This window comes from Rhinopithecus bieti, unplaced genomic scaffold (genome assembly GCF_001698545.2).
Source record: "Rhinopithecus bieti isolate Rb0 unplaced genomic scaffold, ASM169854v2 scaffold_21891, whole genome shotgun sequence".
In the NCBI taxonomy this organism is placed as follows: Eukaryota; Metazoa; Chordata; class Mammalia; order Primates; family Cercopithecidae; genus Rhinopithecus; species Rhinopithecus bieti.
The window spans coordinates 1465962-1485995 of record NW_016810869.1 but is presented as its reverse complement, the minus strand read 5'-3'; the positions used below and the strand labels follow the sequence as shown (position 1 = coordinate 1485995).

General features: G+C 35.4%; 1 protein-coding gene across 4 annotated transcripts in view; it reads right to left on the bottom strand.

Annotated features, from left to right (window-relative positions):
- The window catches only part of CDH18 (cadherin 18), a 1176273-nt gene that overhangs the window by 281116 nt on the left and 875123 nt on the right, over nt 1-20034 (bottom strand). For all 4 annotated transcript variants that reach the window (XM_017893219.1, XM_017893218.1, XM_017893220.1 and 1 more), the window contains one exon: nt 4125-4419. In XM_017893219.1, the coding sequence (XP_017748708.1) occupies nt 4125-4419 (295 nt within the window). The remainder of the gene's footprint in view (nt 1-4124; nt 4420-20034) is intronic.

The window sequence follows — 20034 nt, the reverse complement described above, 5'->3', positions numbered from 1 at the left end:
AAAAAAAAAAAAAAAGTAATTTTATCAGGCACCATATGTTGATAAAATTTTGTTGTCACCTATTTATGTTATTATTCGTTGTTAGTTAGCATTAGAAACCAGTATATTTTAAGTGTTAGTGTTATAAAAGGATTTTTATTAAAACTTTAGAACCACTTTTTCATTTCATACCAAATAAAGCCACAACATAGTGTTTAGAAGTAAACTTTCAACAACGTGTGTGTGTCTATTTCCTTCAGATATTTTCTGTGCATGTACATGCGTATTCTGCAACACATCTATATTCTCTAACAAAACTGGGCTATCTTAGTATCACAGAAGGGAAGCCTGGATATTCATTAGATAACTAACAGTATCCACCCAAAGGAAAGAAGCATGATCCCATATATTTGTAACAAGTGCCATATTTCTGTGTATACGTATATAGTCCAGTAGGGCTGGCAGAACACTAACTGCTATAGATCAGCAGATACCTTGTGTATCAGAACTATGACACCATCCTCTAATTATTCCTTGCCTCTGATCTCCCTGTAATAGCTTACAATGAAGACTGGCAAACTCTTTTTTTTTTTTTAATAAAAGAAAACACTGTAAATATTTTGGGCATTGTGGGCCAGTGATACGACCTTCATCCCAACCACCCAGCTCTGCCATTGCAGTGCCAAAACTATCACGGACAATCTTCAAGTAAACGAGTGTAGCTGTGTTTCAGTAAATGCACAAAAACACGGAGCAGGACAGATTTGTTCCCCCTGCCATTGTCTGCAGATCTTTGCCCTATAATATCATCAACTTTTGGTTTCTAAAATCAGAGTTGGTCACGCACAGTGGCTCACACCTCAAATCCCAGCACTTTGGGAGGCCCAGAAGGGCCAATCATGTGAGAGCAAGAGTTCAAGACCATCCTCGCCAACATGGCAAGACCCTGCCTCTACTGAAATTACAAACTTTAGCTGGGCCTGGTGGAACATGCCTGTAATCCCAGCTACTTGGGAGGCTGACACTTGAGAATTGCTTGAACGTGGGAGGCAGAGGTTGAAGTAAGCCAAGATCATGCCGCTGCGCTCCAGCCTGGGTGGTGGAGCAAGACTCTGACTCAAAAAAAAAAAAAAAAAAAAAATAGAGTTATAGTTAATGAAAATATCACCCATTCTTAAGAACACAATGTAAAGTGAATTTTTCCCTCCACTTTCGTATCATGCTCTATGCATTCATGTTACAATATGTATTATATGTTATTATCATGAATTGTATGTATTTGTTTTCCTAGAGTAATGTGTGTATATACACACGCACACAAAAACTTACTGACAAAATACAATTTCCAATATTCAGCTTAAGGTTTCCCATAAAATAACTCAATAGAATCTTGCCTGAAACCACAGTAGTACAGAGAGTTGAAACTTACTCTATCTTGTCCTTTTTCTATACTACTTTCAGATATTAAATTTTTGTCCCTCAACCATACTCATCTCAGTAAAAGAACTTAAGAATATTAACTTTTCACCATTCCCATCTTTCTTCCCAAACCCCAGATGAGGACTTTGACTTGTTCCCGAGTCCTCAACTCAGTCTTTTCTGCAAAAATTACTTTATGTCTCATGATTATGTGGCATCCTTTGACAGTATTTCAAAAATATCCATTCGTATTAACTCAGTGTACACACACACACGCACGCACACACACACACCTATTCCAGAGTTCAAAAAGCTGATAACATTTTCCTCTTTGTAATTTTCTTGACTTTTAGATCTCTGTTCTGATTTATTTCAACTATTTTAATTTCAACTATTTTCTCAAATGTTTTCTAAATTAGGTAGGAGAGTAATAGACCTTCCAGATCCTTCTCCAAATATTTATTTTGCCCTAGCTGATGGATCATATTTCTCTGAACAATAGATTTGGGGCTTTGGTGCTTCCTCTGTAGGCTGTAAATGGGACTTAACTCTCTATCAGATTCCTCTATTTCATGTAATAAATGTGAGGGTAGCATATTCATTTTTATTCATAGCTAATTTTAAAAAATCTGAATGTTTTAAAAATTTTCTCTTTTTTATTAGGCTTTAAAACTTTAACAGGATTTTCCTATGTTTATTCTTATTTTATTAAGTCTTCCTGGAACTTGGAAAGTCAACTAAACTTATAGGGTCAGTATATTATTCACTTCAAGAAAAATTATGATTGCTCCTTTCCTCCACTTGCTCTTTATTTTTCTCCAAGAACACATGCTATTCACATGCTAGGTCTAATGAATATGTTCTCTAAATCTGCTTTCTTTTTCCCACAATATCCACAATTTTATGTTTGTTTCCATGGCTATTAGCTACTTTTCAGTTATGATTTTAGGTACCAGGACAATAAGTCAGGTCTAATCAGTTACCATTCATACCTTCAATCCATGTATTGATCTTCTTTATTGTTGTTATTTACTTATTTGTTTAAAGCAAAAGGCTTTGAGTCACAGAAATCTGTTTGTGGCGTCCGTAAAAAACCTCCAATGCTCGTACTGACTACTGTTTAGTGTACTGTCTTTCTGGGTAATTCCTGCTCTGCCTGTTTTTCTCTCTAGTGCTTTACCCCCTGTGCTTATGACAGTTTCCTTTGTGCTCCTTGGGACCCTTACTTGTCTTGGAAATAGCTCACCAGGAGCACTCTCACAGGTGGGAGCACCATAGAGCTCTTTGCCTTCCTAAGGCAGAGGAGATTAGTTTTGTGGGCATCAATTCCTTGATGTGGCAGAGAGAATTCTGTCCTTGAGTTCCCCTGCAAACTCTCACCTACCAGAGTTAATCATGCTGAAGCCTTTAATTCCCGCTCGACTCTCCTTGGAGATCAGTATTCTGGGCCTCTCTTAGGCTCCTGCAGGCTGGTTCCTGTTTTCTGCTGTGGTCCAGAGGGAACGAGTTTGGCAATTGCTTTCTCCCCTGAGACTTCAGCTATCAAGAAGACCTCACTGTCTCTTCCTTACCTGCTCCTACAGTGACTGCAGGAGCTACCTGCCTAGCTCAAGAAGACTAACATACGCTGGAATCTGGAGTTGAGAGGAAAGATGCTGCCATCTTCCACTAAAAAGAATATATATACACACACACACACATACATATATATATACACATATATTATATATCAAATTCACAGACTGATTTGATTAATAACTAAGTGACTATAAGAACCTTAATCTAAAACAATACTCATACATATGCAGTAAAATTAAATATATGAAATCTTTACTCAACAAATGTGTTACAAAGCTTAGAGTCTCATAAAAATAGTCAAAAAGTATTATCACAGAAGAACCATTTTAAACTTAAAAAAAAATCCCATGAAATGAAAAATAAACAAAAATAAATTCAAATAGTTACACCACAGAAATCAGTGAGTGCTGAAAAAGCCCCAGATCATCAGGGTGACTCAAACCCTGGATCATGATTATACTGGCTGCAGTGTAGGCTTTGAATTCAGCTGAACCTGGAATAATGCCTACTTGGCTATTTCTAAATATGTGAATTTGCAAGAGTAACTTAACTACTTTATGCCAGTTTACACATCTTGAAAATGATTTTCAAAATACTTCACAGGGCTGTCATATATTTTTAAATAAATAAGGCATGTAAATGCTTAGGAATATTTGAAAAAAGTTTTATTGATTAATGTAGCAACAACTATTAATGGTATAATTTGGTCATACACTGAAAGCTTAAAAGACCTGGAGACAAAAATTTCAGACATTCTAGAATCTTTCTTCTGTGCAAATAATCAAATTGAACGTGCTGGTATGTTCTTAACAATATACATATAGAATTCACATCATAGAAGAGACATATCAACTAAGCAAGTATTCCACGTGTTTTCAAATGTATGTTTCTTTCCCCTTGAGGTCCAACTACTACCTACACTTACATGATTAGAAGTCAACTTCAATGAATATTATAATTGCCAGACCCAATAATCTTTAACACTTTATGCCTCAAAAAATACTAAAATACTTTGAAACTTCATATTTATATGAAGTTTATGTATATGTATCCCCTCTAGATACATATACAAGTAAAATTGGTGTTCTAAAGATGACTTTTGATTCTCAAAATATGTTAATTGCATAATCATAAAATGATTTTCTTACCCATGTCTGACATTTCAGGCACAGTAACAATGTATGGTCCATCTGTGAATTTTGGAGCATTGTCATTGATGTCTTGCACTTTGATGATGAACTCAGATTCAGGTTCAAGAGGTTTGTTTGTACGTCTGTCAATGGCTTGAGCATGAAGCACATAGTGGGTCTTCTGCTCTCTGTCTAGGCTTTTTGTTGAGTGGATATCACCCGTGGTATCGTCAATGATAAATATAGTCCCAGCACCCTCTCCAGTAAGGATGTACTTGACAGATCCATCACCTTTGTCAGAATTGGAGTGAAGCTGTGAAATACACATGGAATAATTTAGCATGTATTTATATTCCGACCTCACATTATGTTCTCTGAAAACTCCCTACCTATAATTACTTTGTTTGACTATGACTTTTCTTCCCTTTACAGTGCGCTGTGTGTTACTACTATCATTTACTTTTCTGCAGTTTTTTTTCTTTTTTTCACTTGGTTAATAATAAGGATATTGCTATCATGGTTTGTCTAAGAGATCCAGTTATTGAGCTAAGAAAAAACCAATAAACAATATTTATTAAAACAAAAATAGCCCTGTAATTTTACTAAATCCACATTCCACTAACTGCCATAAAGTTGAGAAAATAAATTCCCAGATTATTGTTGACTTCCGTACTTGTGAAAATAATATATTTTGTTTCATTTTGTTTTAATTATTTGACATTGATTTCAACTTTACGTCTAGAAAAAAATATATATTGTATGACAAATTGATGTTCAAATCAATTATTAAAATTTTCACAAAAGAGGCACACATTTAAGTCATAGTCACAGTCATGTGTTTAATAATTAGAAAAAAATAAATGAAATCACTTCTAATATAAAGGGCTTTGATGTAGAATATTAAAAAATAGAGTATTTTTGGCCTGGTGTGGTGGTTCACGCCTATAATCCCAGCACTTTGGGAGGCCGAGGCAGGAGGATCACGAGGTCAGGAGATTGAGACCATCCTGGCTAACATGGTGAAACACCGTCTCTACTAAAATACAAAAGTTAGCCAGGTGTGGTGGCGGGCGCCCGTAGTCCCAGCTACTCAGGAGGCTGAGGCAGGAGAATGGCGTGAACCTGGGAGGCGGAGTTTGCAGTGAGCTGAGATCGTGCCACTGCACTCTAGCCTGGGTGACAGAGCGAGACTCCGTCTCAAAAAAAAATAATAAATAAATAAATAAATAAATAAATAAATAATAAATAAAATACTTTTTTAGGGATAGAGTTTTTTAGTTAGGGGGATTATAAAACTTTAACTCGAAATTTAAATAGCAGTTGATATTCAGTTGATAAATAGGCCCTCATTATAATTAACTGAAATATAGTAACAAATCTACACTTACTAAAATTAAAATTATCAAATATATTTGAATAGATATTAGAAAAGTAACAATAAATTAGAGAAGAGGTCAATAAGAAAAATACCTGAAATATTAAGATAATACACTTTGTTGTAATTTAAACTGCATGTAGTTTTTGCTAAAGATTCTGCTATAACACCAAATTCACTTAAATAGTTCCATGAGTGCCAGTGCCATATTTCTAGCTAGAAATAACAGCAGTATTTCCTCAGTTCACAAATATATTTTCAAGGATTGTTTCTCCCAAGAGGTCTGAACAGTTATCCTTTATATTAAACTTTTTGGTCACATAACCTCAATGACTTACCTTTTTCTCATTTCTGACACGTAGAAACATTGAAAAACACAACCTTGTTCACATAGCATTTCAGTTTTCTTGCCATAGTAACATGAACATTTTTGAGTTTTAAAGTCTCTGAACTCTCAGAAGACATTTGGAAAAGACAAAATACATAAAAGACAATGCAATATGAGAAAAGACTTTTCTGGGAAAATTAGGGCAACTGAAACATAAATGATAGTATGGGAATAATTTTACTTCTTTCTTGAAAACACGTACAAAATTACCAGGGCAAAATTTTGAAAGGAATCATAGAGTAAGATTCAACAAATGAAACCATTGAAAAATGTTTATTTAGATCTTGTATAAAATGATCAAAATACACAGCTTTCAAAGATTCACACTTCATTAGTAAACTGGATACTGAAAGAAGAATGCAGAATGAATTGGGTGATACAATTGTATGCATGTGTGAAAATGTGTTTATTTATTTATGTCTCTTAACATATCATTTTAGTTACTAGAAGAAAAGATTCATCTTTCATGAAGCAGACACCCACAAATTATCAGTAGAGCAACCTATTTCATATTCTCTAACTTCACATCAATCTGTGACCAAAACGGAGCAAAGTAAATCAACAAGTTCATTTACCAAATGTTTTTAAAACCTTTTCTAGAATACCTGTCATTAAACTAATAAAAGGTGAGATAGTCTGGTAATTATTATGTTGTTATATATACATTATAAATCTATATTTTGTACTTATAACTATATAAAACATTTTTGCAGAATGTGTTATGGCTTTTAACAATTTCTAAAAGTTTAACAATGATGAAAATTGGCATTCATCTTCAGGATATGTATATGTGTGTGTGTGTGTGTATATATATATATATATATACACATATATACATTAAAAACATTTTCAGTGAACTTTACGTGATATCACTTAGTTTTTTTATTACTAACAAAATGTCGTAATATAAAATTATACTAAGTGTACAGTTAGGTTCGTATTACAGATACTTAAGTATATTTAAAGAAGAATAGGCGTAAGTATACAAGAGAAATAGTAAAGTTCTTAAACTACAGCATCTATTAAAATATATATACTATACATTCTATATAGATTCTAGTAATTCAGATATAAAATAAAAATTTCAGTAATTTTAGGGCTATCAGTTTTAAGACTTGAATCTGACTCCACATGTGTACCATTATTCTAATTCACATACACTTTTATAATTAATAAAATTTTGTAATACCTAATAAACAGCATAAATGCTTCTGAAGACATGACTAATTTGAACCTATATTGTAATAAGATCAGTGAATTATAATTCAATAATATTTATATTGTTAGATAACCTTACACCAAACATTATGAAACTTATACCAAAATATCATGAAAATGTATTTAGATTACATTGCTTTCTGAGAATATTTACCATGAGTTTTTAAATAATGTAGATGATCATTTTATTAATGAAATTTTAGTCTCTTGGCCAGCCTGGTTAAATCTTGAAATAATCACATTCCTATGTAACACTAATGGGAAACCATTGTAGTAGTTATTTAGTAGATTGACTAATAGTTTATATGATTATGATGATAACTACTTGTGAAGTAGCGAAGTGGTTTACTCTCAAGATTCCCTCTCCTCCACCCCATCTATTCTCAAATCTCAGTTCTGTTTGTAATATACATTTTGCAACAGGAATGGAGCCTGAAAGAAACCTTGACTATTTTGTCTTGAATTTTTTAATAAATGGGTTTTAACACTCTAGAGAAGTGTTTTATTAATTTTTGGAAGCCAAAAAAATGATGAATGAATGAAATATGTGAATAGTAAGGGTAGTTGCAGACATAGAAAACTTGAGAAATGGAGAAAAAGCTCTTGAATAGAGATAATCTGGTTAGGAATATTATGATGATAGAAATATGTCGGAGTGGGGTCACCAATGAGACAGCAAATGAAAGAATTTGGAAAAGAGCATGGAAATTAGAAATGCTCCATATATACACATGGTAGTGATTCAGTAACCAGTTAAATATAGGTTACAAGCTTAGCTAGTCACTATACTACTTAAGAGAGATGTCCATGATTTTTTTTTACAGTGAAATAAGAAAAGATATTTGGAAGATAAATTTGATTTTAGTCATATACAGTGGAGCTCTTTTTTTTTTTTTTTAATCAGTTTAGTAATACCAAATAGCAGGGTCTGAATGTAACACCTTATTTATACTTTTAGAGCCATGGGATTTTGCAAACTAGGCTGTATTTTCATGCTGAAAGACAGACATTATACTGTGCTAAAGCAAGAACAGATAGTCTTTGGGTATCTCATCACATAATAAAGTAGGGTTAATTAACTGCTCTTTAGAGAACAGCAAAGGAATGAGGGGTGAAAAAAAATAAAAAGAAAATGCAGTCACCCTAGTGAAGCAAAATGCTAGTAATCTCTAACATTACTTTAATAAACTGTCACTTTCTTAGCATTAAGTAGTAACCTATGGCACTTAGAAAGTCAATGTGACTCACATGAGTTCACTCTAGAAAACTATTTATTCACCCTGGACTACATCAGGATCAGGACCTGAAAATGTATAGCTTTCACTCTAATGCAAAGTTCCTCAATAAAATCATATTCCATCCCTTGGGGAAGAATAACTTTAAAAGGTTAAGAAGATGATGGTGGAGCCATTCATTTAGAAAGTTGAGTTCAATTAGGACTTTAAGCTATGTTAAAAAGATAGGTCATTGACTTAAAACTGTAATATTTTGTGCTACATAATTTATACACTTGTTTATAAGTAGAAAACATTTATAATATTTCAGTGGAAGCCAAAATTAAAGGCAGAAATATAGTAATTCCACTATGATTGATCATTATCTCCAAAACTTGCATAAAATTATGTGACACAATGTGAAAGAAATGTGAAAACATAGGGAATACATGTCATTGAGAGGTATTATGTATCCTTCATTCCAGAATGTATTATATTCTTAAAGTATAAGCAAATGAAACAAAAATCAATCGAAATCTTAATAAGTAACTGATGTGAAATAAAACACATTAAGCAGTTACAGTCTCATGCTAACTGATAATATATTAGTCTCTGTGAAAAAGGGACATGTATTAACCATAATTTTTATTTAAACACCAATAAATGTGTAAAAAGTTATGTTAAACAGTTAAATAAAGTTTTATTTTCAAAAATTTAATCCATCAAGATGGATGGGAGCCAGGACTAGATTGCAGCTATAACTCAGATGGACAGAGCAGGATGTGGAGGCTCGCATTGTGAATTTTGCCCCAGAATGACTGCAGGAATATCGGGAATCCTGAGAGTACCCACAGACCCTATGAAGGAAGCAGATTGCTCCTGCAGGGCCCCCAAGACAGCCCAAATACTGTAAGTGCCCAGGCTGTGAAAGAGGGAAAGGGAGATCCTTCACCCGTGAATACACACCCTGCTGGGGAAACTGAAGGTCTAGTCTATGGGAGAAGATTCTGATCTTACCTGGAACTGTGTGAATTTAGAAAGTTAAGCAAAATACAGAGGTAGAGGAAGCAGTGTCCATTCCTGCTTGGACTAAGGGGAGGATGCAAATCCTGCAGGTAGAATCCACGGGCTGGGGAAGCACTAAAGCCCTACTTTCTTTTGCAGCTGGGAAGTGGGTTAGCCAGGAGTAAGTTCTCAGGCCTGCTTGCCCATTGCCTGGAAACAGACTTGGTGCTATTATGGGGCCATGGTAGGAGTGAGACCAGCACTTCAGATTGCGTGGGAGCTGGGTGAAGCCTGTGACTCCCGGCTCTTCCCCACTTTCTTGACAACCTGCACAACTCGGCAGAGGCAGCTATAATCCTCCTAGGTACATAACTCCATTGTCCTGGAAATCTTGCCCTCATCCCCCATAGCAGCGGCAGTAAGACCCGCCCAAGAAAAGTCTGAGCTCAGACACGCCTAGCCCTGCCCCCACCCAGTGGTACTTCCCTACCCATCCTGGTAACTGAAGACAAAGGGCATATACTTTTGGGAGTTGTAGGGCCCCACCCACCATGGGTTCCTCTCTATATTACCACAGCTGATGTTCTCTGGAAAGCACCATTTCCTAGCAGGAGGCCAACCAGCACACAAAAAAGAGCATTAAACCACCAACGTTAAGAACACCCACGGGGTCCATTTCACCCCCTTGCCACCTCCACCAGAACCGGTGCTGGTATCCACGGCTGAGAGACCCACAGATGGTTCACATCACAGGACTCTGTGCAGACAACACCCAGATTAGCTCAGAGCCTGGTAGACTTGTTGGGTGGCTAGACCCAGAAGGGACAACGATCACTACATCTCAGCTCTCAGGAAGCCACATCCATAGGAAAAGGGGTAGGGCACTATGTCAAGGAAACAACCCATAGGACAAAAGAATCTGAACCACAGTCTTCAGACCTTCCCTCTGACATAGCCTATCCAAATGAGAAGAAACCAGAAAACCAACTTTGGTAATATGGCAAAACAAGGCTCTTTAACACCCCAAAACATCACACTAGCTTACCAGCAATGGATGCAAACCAAGAAGAAATCCCTGATTTACCTGAAAAGGAATTCAGGAAGTTAGTTAGTAATCTAATCAGGGAGGCCCCAAATAAAGGTTAGCCCAATGCAAGGAAAAAAAAAAAAAAGACAGAAAAAAGAATAAGAAAATATGAATAAAGCCTCAGAGTAGTCAGGGATTATGTTAAATGACCAAACCTAAGAATAATCAGTGTTCTTGAGGAAGAAGAGAAATCTAAAAGTTTGGAAAACATATTTGGGGAAATTAATTGAGGAAATACTCCCTGGCTTTGCTGGAGACCTAGATATCCAAATGCAATAAGCGCAAAGAACACCTGGGATGATCACCAAAAGATCATCACCTAGGCACATTGTTATGTGTTATGCCAATGCATAGGTCATCTAAAGTTAAGACAAAGGAAAGAATCTAAAGAGCTATGAGACAAAAGCACCAGGTATCCTACAAAGTAAAATCTACCAGATTAACAGCAGATTTCTCAGCAGAAACCCTACAAGCTACAAGGAATTGGGGCCTTATCTTCAACTTCCTCAAACAAAACAATGATCAGCCAAGAATTTTGTATCCAGTGAAACTAAGCATCATATATGAAGGAAAGATACAGTTTTTTTTTCATAAAAACAGATGCTGAGACAATTCACCACTACCAAGCCACCACTACAAGAACTCTTAAAAGGAGCTCTCATTCTTGAAACAAATCCTTGAAACACATCAAAACAGAACCTCTTTAAAGCACAAATCTCACAGCACCTATAAAACAAAATACAATTTAAAAACCGAAAACCAAACCAAAACAAAAGAACAAAAAAACAAGGTACACAGGCAACAAATAGCATTATGAATGGAATGGTACCTCACACCTCAATATTAACAATGAATGTAAATGGCCTAAATGCTCCACTTCAAAGATACAGAACTGCAGAATGGATAAGAATTCACCAACAAAGTATCTGCTTCCTTCAAGAGACTCACCTAACACATAAAGACTCACATAAATTTTAAGTAAAGGGGTGAAAAAAAGACATTTCATGCAAATGGACACCAAAAGTGAGCAGGAGTGGCTATTCTTATATCAGAGAAAAACAAACTTTAAAGCAACAGCAGTTAAAAATGGCAAAGAGGGACATTATATAATGGTAAAAGGTCTTGTCCAACAGGAAAATATCATGATCTTAAACATATACGCACCTAACACTGGAGCTCCCAAATTGACAAAAGTTACTAATAGACCTAAGAAATGACACAGACAAGAATAGTGGGGGGCTTTCATACCCCACTAACAGCACTAGACAGGTCATCAAGACAGAAAGTCAACAAGGAAACTGGATTTAAACTATACCTTGGAACAAATGGACTTTAACAGATAAATACAGAACATTCCATCCAACAGATGCAGAATACACATTCTATTCAACAGCACATGGAACTTTCTCCAAGATAGACCATATCATGGGCCACAAAACGAGCCTCAATAAATTTAAGAAAATTGAAATTATATCAAGCACTCTCTCAGAACACAGTGGAATAAAACTGGAAATCAACTTCAAAAGGAACCTTCAAACCTATGCAAATACATGGAAATTAAATAACCTGCTCCTGAATGATCACTGAGTCAAAAACGAAAGGATGGAAATTCAAAAATTCTTCAAACTGAATAACGATCATGACACAATCTATCAAAACCTCTGGGATACAGCAAAGGTGCTGCTAAAAGGAAATTTCATAGCCCTAAATGCCTACATCAAAAAGACTGAAAGAGCACAAACTGACAATCTAAGGTCATGCCTTAAGGAACTAGAGGAATGAGAACAAACCAAACCCGAACCCAGCAGAAGAAAGAGAAGAAAGGAAATAGCCAAGATCATAGGAGAACTAAATGAAATAAAAACAAACAAAAAATACAAAAAAAGGAAATAAAAAGCTGCTTCTTTGAAGAAATAAATAAAATTGATAGACCATTAGCAAGATTAACCAAGAAAAGGAGGGAGAAAATCCAAATAACCTCGGTAAGAAATGAAATGGGAGCTATTACAACTGACACCACAGAAATACGAAAGCTCATTCAAGGCTACTGTGTTAGTGTTCTCTAGAGGGACAGAACTAATAGGGTCTGTATTAATTAATATAAATATATATTAATCAAAATATACTATATAAATAAATATAAATGTATTTATATAATAAATATATAAATATATATTTATATAATAGATGCTATAAAGATACAATATTTATACATCATATATTACATAAACATAAAGGGGAGTTTATATAAATATAAAGCAGAGTTTATTACGTATTAACTCACATGATCACAACATCACAAAATAGGCTGTCTGCAAGCTGAGGAGCAAGGAGAGCCAGTTCAAGTCCCAAAACTGAAGAACCTAGAGTCCGGGGTTCCAGGGCAGGAAGCATCCAGCAAGGGAGAAAGATGTAGGCTGGGAGATTAGGCCAGTCTCCCCTTCTCACATTTTTCTGCCTGATTTATATTTGCTGGCAGCTGATTACATGGTGCCCACAAGATTAAGGGTGGATCTGCATTCCCTAGCCCGCTGATTCACACGTTAATCTCCCTTGGCAATACCCTTACAGGCACATCCAGGGTCAATACTTTCTAGCCTTCAATCCAATCAAGTTGACATTCAATATTAACCATCACAAGTCCACCCCTTGTCAAGCTGAACCCACACACATCTCCTGAGATCATACATAATCTTCAAATGAAGACAATAATAAGGTCATAATTACACCTAACATAATACAACTATCCTTTGTACAACCGGAAACACACCAACTCCCAACCCAAACACTATTACGTAAGTTAACAATACTTAAATGCTGATATGAACTCAGTAAATCTTATGTCATATGATAAAGGAAAAGGAAATAAAATAAAGATATTTTCTTCATACAAGTGTATACATGTACAAACATATTTTTAGCAAAAGAAGGAGGAAATACTCATGACAATCGCAGTCCCCATTTCTGCAGCTGGTCATGTGGTCATAGTTGACTACTTTCTTCTACTGCCTATTCTGTATTTCTTTGCCTTCAGCAAGCACCTCAGCAGGTCGTGATACTTTCCTGGTGGAGTGACCCAAACCTTCACTCCTGAGGGGTCTGGACCATTTGTAGTCCTGCCTGGATTGGGCTGTTGTAGTTTCCATTGACCTTAATCACAGGGAACGGTAATACTAAGAGACACCCAGATGGATCTCCTGTATTCCATGCATACTGTTCTTTACCTCTGTTGTGGAGTAGTGGACTGATTTCATCTGATAGTCTGGGTCAATCACCCCAACCAACACTGTAACTCCCTTCTTAACTTGTTAGCTTAAAGGTAGGAGGAGCCCAAAGTGTACAGGTGACAATCTTAACTTCTAGTTCAATGGAATTGTTGCTGTACCTCCTGGTGGCAGTGTTCCTCCCTCTGGAACTAAGGCCTCTAGGTCAGCAGAATGTAATATCACAGTAATAGGAAGCAAATATTTTGCTAGTGGATCACTAGAGGTGATGGTGTGGGTGCCACTTCCACTTTTACCCCTTGATTCCTGGACCCATGAATCCTGGCTATGGGAGAAACAGTACAGTACATTGGATGCTGATTCAGAGCATACACAGCCTTCTGGATAACTTTGCCTCAGTCCTGCAAAGTATTGTCACCTAGCTGGTGTTATAATTGTGACTTCGAAAGGCTATTGCACCGTTCTATCAATTCAGCTGCTTCAGGATGATGGGAAACATGGTGAATGTAACTTTGGTTACTGGTACCAAAACAGAGATACAGACCAATGGAACAGAACAGAGCCCTCAGAAATAATACCACACATCTACAATCATCTGGATCTTTGACAAACCTGACAAAAACAAGAAATGGGGAAAGGATTCTCTATTTAATAAAAGATGCTGGGAAAACTGGCTAGCCAGATGTAGAAAGCTGAAACTGGATCCCTTCCTTACACCTTATACAAAAATTAATTCACGATGGATTAAAGACTTAAATGTTAGACCTAAAACCATAAAACCCTAGAAGAAAACCTAGGCAATACCATTCAGGACACAGGTATGGGCAAGGACTTCATGACTAAAACACCCAAAGCAATGGCAACAAAAGCCAAAATTGACAAAGGGGATCTAATTAAACTAAAGAGCTTCTGCACAGCAAAAGAAACTACCATCAGAGTGAACAGGCAACCTACAGAATGGGAGAAAATTTTGCAATCTACCCATCTGACAAAGGGCTAATATACAGAATCTACAAAGAACTTAAATAAATTTACAAGAATAAATCAACCCTATCAAAAAGTGGGCAAAGTATATAAAGAGATACTTCTCAAAAGAAGACATTTATTTAGCCAACAGACACATGAAAAAATGCTCATCATCACTGGTCATCAGAGAAATACAAATCCAAACCACAATGAGATACCATCTCATACCAGTTAGAATGGTGATCATTAAAAAGTCAGGAAACAACAGGTGCTGGAGAGGATGTGGAGAAACAGCAATGCTTTTACACCGTTGGTGGGAGTGTAAACTAGTTCAACCATTGTGGAAGATGGTGTGGTGATTCCAAAAGGATCTAGAACTAGAAATAACATATGATCCAGGGATCCCATTACTGGGTATATACTCAAAGGATTATAAATCATGCTACTATAAATACACATGCACATGTATGTTTATTGTGGCACTATTCACAACAGAAAAGACTTGGAACCAACCCAAATGTCCATCAATGATAGACTGGATTAAGAAAATGTGGCACATATGCACCATGGAATACTATGCAGCCATAAAAAAAGATGAGTTCACGTCCTTTGTAGTGACATGGATGAAGCTGGAAATCATCATTCTGAGCAAACTATCGCAAGAACAGAAAACCAAACACTGCATGTTCTCACTCATAGGTGGGAATTGAACAATATGAACACTTGGACACGGGGCAGGGAACATCACACACTGGGGCCTGTTGTGGGTGGGGGGATGGGGGAGAGATAGCATTACGAGAAATACCTAATGTAAATGACAAGTTAATGGATGCAGCAAACCAACATGGCACACGTATACATATGTGACAAACCTGCACGTTGTGCACATGTACCATAGAACTTAATGTATAATAAGAAATGAGATAATTCTACAGCAGTGAATAGAAGATTGTTTATGGGAGCATGGACCAGGGTGATATTCATGAAAGGAATAAGAAATTATCCAATCTGGCCGGGCGCGGTGGCTCAAGCCTGTAATCCCGGCACTTTGGGAGGCCGAGACGGGCGGATCACGAGGTCGGGAGATCCAGACTATCCTGGCTAACATGGTGAAACCCCGTCTCTACTAAAAAATACAAAAAAACTAGCCGGGCGAGGTGGTGGGCGCCTATAGTCCCAGCTACTCAGGGGCTGAGGCGGGAGAATGGCGTAAACCCGGGAGGCAGAGCTTGCAGTGAGCTGAGATCCGGCCACTGCACTCCAGCCTGGGCGACAGAGCGAGACTCCGTCTCAAAAAAAAAAAAAAAAAAAAAAAAAAAAATATCCAATCACAAATATATTTTGAAAGTAGAGCAAACAAAGGCTTCTCAAAGGGTAGATATGAGGTAGACAAATGAGAAGTCAAGCACAAATGTTTGGTGTTTGGACATAGTTACTACATAACTGAAGTTACAATCAACTGAAATGAGGAAGAATCAAGGTATAGGAAATTTAAAGGTGATCAAGAACTCAATTTGAGGCATGCTACATGGGATATATTTTGTTGCAGGTCTCAGCAGATATATAGAGAAGTAATTTGTATATGCAGTCTGAAGTTCACAAGAGATGTTTTATTGGCCTTATGAACTTAGAGAATACCGACACAAAGATGGCATTTAGAGCAATGAAACTGGATGAACTGAACACTAAAATAAGAATAGGTGAGAGGAGAAGAATTTAGTTTAGAAGTCTGTAATACCTCAAAGTTAAAAAAGGGAGATCACAAAAATATTGAGAAAGTGCAACCAGGAAATAGATGGAAAACAAAAGTATATTAGTGTCCTGGAATGAAGTAAAAATATGGAACATGAGGCCAAGCACGGTGGCTCACACCTGTAATCCCAACACTTTGGGAAGCCGAGGTTTCCAAATTATAAGCTGGATTTTATAAGGTAACAAATAATAGGTATGACAAAAGTAGAAAAAATGGGATAGGTAATTGTTATTATATTGTCATAAAAGCAGAGCATTTGTGAAAAAGGAGGCTTGAAGGGTGAAGTAAAAATTAGTAAAAAATGTCATGAAGGAAATAAGCAAAGGAAATAGCCTAGCAAATATAAAGTATCAGATAAGAAGTGGTGCAATATTTACTCTAAATATACTTCAATATATTATTTTATTAATGAATATTATTAGCATTTGAATAAATGCTAAAATTAATAAAGTGATACATAACTGAGAAAGTCATAGAGAAATTAAAACAAAATAGTAAAAGTATTTGAATAAACCAAGATAAAGCAGAAAGAAACACTGGAAAACAAAACAGAGGGGGCAAAATTAAAATAAAAACAACATTGTAGACATCTACCAAGCCTTATAAATCATATATATATATACATAAATTATATATAACTGTAAGGAGACTTCAGTAGAAATGGTGGAAAAACAACCTCCAAATTCTTTCCTCCATTAAAGCAGTAAAATACTGCCAAAATTGTAATAAGTAACTTTTTTCAAACTTGGGAAATTGACTAAAGTCTTGCAGCATTCCTGGGATGTACAGAACAAAATGTATATAAAAAAGAAAATGTATATAAGAAAATGTCTGAATCTTCATATCTTCAAAATGAACTTTGAGGTATGTTAATTTGCTCTATTCCCATCCCTCTACCTCCACTGCAGCCTTGAAAACCAAGATCTCCAAATCAAAGTCAAAATCAGCAGCCTGGTAGCCACTGGAGGGAGCAGAATTGAGCGGGAGTTCCTTCAAGCTACATGCCCCTAAAATTCTAATTATGTGAACTCTGTGATGGTTCCTTGGAAGACCCCACTCTCAAGTTTGTTGTTATTTGATCTGACTCAGAATTTACCTAATGCAAATAGCTTTCACCAAAGAGGTTTTTCAAAAACAATCAGAGGAAATTCTTGAAAAGCAAAACTTCCTGGAATGATGAATAACAAAACAAAAAATAGAATAACAAAAAGCTTAAAAGGAAAAGCTAGGGAATTAGTTTATAAGGAACTTTTAAAAGCTCTGACATATTTCAGAAAATCCAGAAGTCACAGGCGCGTGTATGCTTTGCAAATATCTGGAGAAGTAATTAAAGGTTAGAAAAGACATACAAGGAACATAGATCTAACTTCTAGTTAAACTTGAGGTCGTTGCAAGCAGAAATGTATGGCAAAGGTGGAGTTATAAACTTTCCAACTGAGTGTCAAAGGTATACCTCAGCATATACAACACTGCCCCACAGTAAATACTAGTATATATATTGGTTCCAGATATTTAAAAATCTCTGTCAAATCATTAACTCACTGATAATTAAGGCAAGCTGAGACTTCCACAAGCAAACACAACCAGAAATAAAGATTTTACAAAACTATTGCAGAAAACTCATTAAACAAACAACAAATGCAGCAACCACAAACACCATAGAGAAGGGAGAATCTGATTTCCAGATTTGCCACATTATAATATTTAATATGCCTAGTTCTCAGCAAGGCATATTAAAGAAAGGAAAACCTATAACACATACAATGGAATAAAAGTGATTAATAGAAATTAACTGCATATGAGGAAGTCTGAGAATAACACTTACTAGATAAAGGCATCAAAGGGACTACTATAAATTTGTTTAAAGAATTAAAGAAGACAATGTATAAAGAATTAAAGTATAAAGACAGTATCTCATGAAATAGAAAAAATCAATAATAAAATAAAAATTATAAGATACAACTAACATATCTGAAATAGAAAAGCATAATAATGGAAATTGAAAACTTACTAGTGAGGCACAACAACGGATTTAAGAAGGCAGAAGAAAGAAACAGCAACATTGAAAAGAGGTCAACTGAGATTATTTACCCTAATAAACAGAAAGGAAAAAGAATGCCAAAAAGTAAACAGCATATAAGACACCACTAAGCCTAAGAACGTATGAATAATGGGAGTCACAGAAATAGAGGAGAGAGAAAAGGAGACAGAAAGAACATTTGAAGATATAAAGCCCCAAAACTTTCTCTATTTTATAAAAACCATAAATCTACATTCTAATAGCTCAATGAACCTCAAGTAGAATAAACTAAAAGGGATTCATGTTGATACACATCGCTATCAAACACCTAGAAGAGAAAACAAAGCCAGAATCCTGAAAGTAGCAAGAGAAAAGAATCTTGTTACCAGCAAGACATTGTCAATAAAATCAACAGGTGATTTCTAATAAGAAACCAGAGAAGCTAGGAGCAAGTTGAATTATATATTCAACATGCTGAAAGAAAAATATTATCAACTAAAAGTTCAATATCTAGCAAACTAGCTGTTAAAAATGATGGACAAATTACAATGTTCCTAGACAAACAAAAGCAGAATTTTTTTGCAAGTAGATTTGCCCTCCAAGAAATACTAAACAGAGTTTTATAGGCAGAAAGGTTGTATTCCAACACCTTACGAGCAGAAGTTAACTGGAAGTAAAGCAAAAGCCTAAATGTAATAGATAAAATAATAAAACTCTTAAAATGAAACACAAATGTAAATCTTTACAACATTAGAATAAGCAATGCTTTGTAACTATGATGTCAAAAACAGAGGCAAATACAAATATAGATAAAATATATACATTAAAACTGATGTGCTTCAAAATGTGCTAACAGAAAAGTGAAAGTATGACTCATAGAGTGGGAGACAATATGTACAAATTATTATATCTGATAAGGATCTAGTATCTAGAATATATAAATAGCCCAACTCAACAATAAGGCAAATAGCCTAATTAAAAAGGAATGCAGAATTTGAGTACACATTTCTCAAAAGAAGATATGTAAACAACAAATAAAGATAAATCAACATCATTAGTCATTACAGAAATGTAAATGAAAACCACAATCAGTTGCCACTTCACAGTCATTAGGAGAGCTAACATTTTTAAAAGATGTAAGTATTGGCAAGGGTAAGGAAAATTTAAAACATTATACATTGCAGATAGAATTGTAAAGTGGTGTAGCCATTTTGATAAGTATTTGTCAATTTCTCAAAATATTACACATATATTTTCCCTGAAATTTACTCATAACGTATGTGAAATTCCAATTAATATACCTATGGACTTTTTAAAGAAATTAACAAGCTGATTCTAAAAGATACATGAAAATGGAAATGACCTATAATTGTCAAATAATTTGAAAAAAAAACATAATCAGCAGATTAACAGTACTTGATTTCAGGTCTCACAAGAAAATCACATTAGGATAAAATATAGATATGCAGATTAAAGGGACAGATTAGAGAGTCCAAAAATATATCTCCACACGTGTAACTGTAACTTGAATTTTAACATAGTTTTCTAATGTAATTTAAAATTTAATTTAACGTGACAGGGTAATTTAACAGAAACAAAGAGATTATTCTATCCCCAAAATTCTAATGGCAGTATGCCAGCTAAGAAAACCACTTAGTTGCAAATCCATCCAAACTTT